Source organism: Musca vetustissima, unplaced genomic scaffold, assembly GCF_032173495.1.
Source record: "Musca vetustissima isolate MV318-11 ecotype Yass unplaced genomic scaffold, APGP_CSIRO_Mvet_v1 utg24387, whole genome shotgun sequence".
Classification (NCBI taxonomy): Eukaryota; Metazoa; Arthropoda; class Insecta; order Diptera; family Muscidae; genus Musca; species Musca vetustissima.
In genome coordinates this window covers 430-3,080 of record NW_026875861.1, presented here as the reverse complement: position 1 = coordinate 3,080, position 2,651 = coordinate 430, and the positions used below count along the sequence as shown (strand labels likewise).

General features: G+C 36.6%; 1 protein-coding gene across 1 annotated transcript; it reads left to right on the top strand.

Annotated features, from left to right (window-relative positions):
• The first annotated feature begins 485 nt into the window (after window positions 1-485).
• LOC133338385 (adult cuticle protein 1-like) lies at window positions 486-945 on the top strand. The gene is made up of 2 exons (XM_061546559.1): window positions 486-491; window positions 550-945. The coding sequence occupies exons 1-2, from the start codon at window positions 486-488 to the stop codon at window positions 943-945; spliced, it is 402 nt and encodes a 133-aa protein (XP_061402543.1).
• The last annotated feature ends 1,706 nt before the right edge of the window (window positions 946-2,651 follow it).

Sequence of the window (2,651 nt, the reverse complement as noted above, 5' to 3'; positions counted from 1 at the left end):
ATTTTAAAAGAATTTTGTAATTTCCCATATAAATACAATAATGTTTAATTATGAATGCATACGATTGGTGTTTAGACTATTATAACGTTGATTATTAATAAACAATATAAAATCAATACATTTCATATACACGCATGTGCAGATTGGTAATGAAATGCTTTTGGTATACCACAAGCATGACTAATTCCATTGGACTGGTTGAACAGCTGTGCCTATATGCAAAATTAATGAGTTCTCAATTTGTAGAGCAATATTATTATGACGTTTTCATATTTACATTGAGTGCTGTGTATGGTTGTGCGGAACATAAGACTTCCTGATTCGCTGTTATTGCGTAAATTGTTGTTGTCACAGAATTATGCAATTTCTCTATAAAAACAGGGGGTTTGATGTTGACAATTCAGAATAGATTCTGCGTTCTAACGAACAACACAGTTTAGTTTTCTCCAGACATTTGTCAATCAAACGGACATTTTTCAATAAAAATGAAAGTAAGTTAAATGATTATTAAACAAATATTTACATATAAAAATTAATGTATTGCCTTAGTTCTCTGCCGCTATCTTGTCTACCTTGGCTTTGGGTTTGGGTGCTCAAGCATCAGTATTGCCGTTGGTGACCGAACTTGCTGGTAGTGGACTTTCATACACAGCTGTTTCTTCACCCGTTGTGGCATCACCTTGGGCACCATGGGGTCATTCTTTGGTAGCTGTCCCACCTGCAGCTGTGGAGGTACATGCTCCTGCCGTTGTTGAAGCTCCTGCTCCAGCTGCTGTTGCAGTTCATGCCGCACCCAGTGTTACTGTCCATGCTCCCGTGGTGGTACCCGCAGCTGAGGGAACTTATGTGGCTAAAACACGCGGTGCTGTTCATACTGCTCCCTTGGCCGGCCATGTCAATTCAGTGGCCAATGTAAATTTGGCTCCAGCCCCTGGTACCGTATAAATGGTGTGGCAGAGATAATATTACCTTTTACATCTTCACTTTTTATCAATAAAACCAATGCTAAAACAATATAAATAAATTTTTATTATTCATCTTTTAATGTAATGAACCTAGAAAACGATGGCGGTGGCACATTAAACATGGATTTATTTTGATAACTATTTATTGGGGTAAGCTATTAGCGCAAATAATCGTTTTTGGAAACAAGGAAACAAAAGTTTGCAATGAAGTCCGACCCCACTGAAACTACGTTCTATTGCTGCGACTATCGGGATATATACAATTGGGGCTATGTCCAAACGTGGACCCTTCTTCGAACTTGTCCTGTCCTTTAGAAGTTATGCTGCATTTCAAGTCTAATTTTAGACGCGATTTAAAGAATACAAGTTAAATTTTAAGAGTGCACTAAAAAATTCTATGCAAGTTTTTTATACCCTTCACCACACTGTGGTACAGGGTATTATGTTTTTGTGCATATATTTGTGACAGGCAAAAGGAATCGAGATAGATACATGGTTCCTTTTGTGAATATGCATAGAATCACTTTCTGAGTCGATTTATGCATGTCTGTCTTTCCGTCCGTCTGTCCGTCAATGTATTTTTGTGAACAAGGTACAGGTCACATTTCTGATCCGATTAGGATGAAATTATTTGGCCCAAGGGCGAAGCCTGTTGAAATTGGAGAAAATCGGTCCCGATTTAGATATAACTCCCATATACAGCTTCGTCCGATTTATGTAAATGGTGCACCAAACTTCCAATATTAGTCCGAATGACACAAAATTTTGCACAGCGTATTGAATTAGGTCCCAATTTCTGTATGTGAAGTTTTGTTGAAATTGATTCAGATTTAGATATAGTTCCCATATATATTTTCGTCCGATTTTATGTAAATGGAGCACCATACTGCCAATATTTGTCCGATTGAGACAGAGTTTTGCACAGCATACTGAGTTAGGTCTGAATTGATGCGTAATTTTGTTGGAATGTGTTTAGATTTAGATATAGATCCCATATACAGTTTTCTTCGATTGTATGTAAATGGTGCACCATACTATCTATGTTTGTCCGATTGACACAACATTTTGCATAACGTATTGACGTAACTAAAGGCTGACATCCGTGAAGTTTTGTTGAAATAGGTTTAAATTAATATATAGCTCACATATATACTTTAGTCCGATTTTATGCTAATGGTGCAAATGGAGGAGCATATGTTTGTTCGCTTTAGTGTTGCAGCATACCAAATGGTGGATGCCACGGTTGCTCAATACGTCCATTTATATATAGATCTTATACATATTTTTCTCGATGATTGACATTAATTTTTTCCTAAAATTCAGATTGGTATTTGTATGGGTAGTTTAAATTATTTCAAGTATCTATAACTTCACGCAACTAATTTCGTCCGATTTCGTTTCAATTGTCCTTCAAATAGCATATTTCGATTCAATTCAATTATAACTGAAGGTTATTGGGCATATGACCCAAAGTGGTGAAGGGTATCATATAGTCCCCGTCCGACTTTTGAACTTTCGTTACTGGTTTTAGATTATAGGCAATCCATTTTTATACCCTCCACCATAGTATGGAGGGTATATCAGTTTTGTTTTTCCGTTTGAACCGCATCAAAATAATATAAAGTATATATATTCTTGATCAGCGTAAAATTCTATGGCGATCTAAGCATGTCCGTCTGTCTGTTG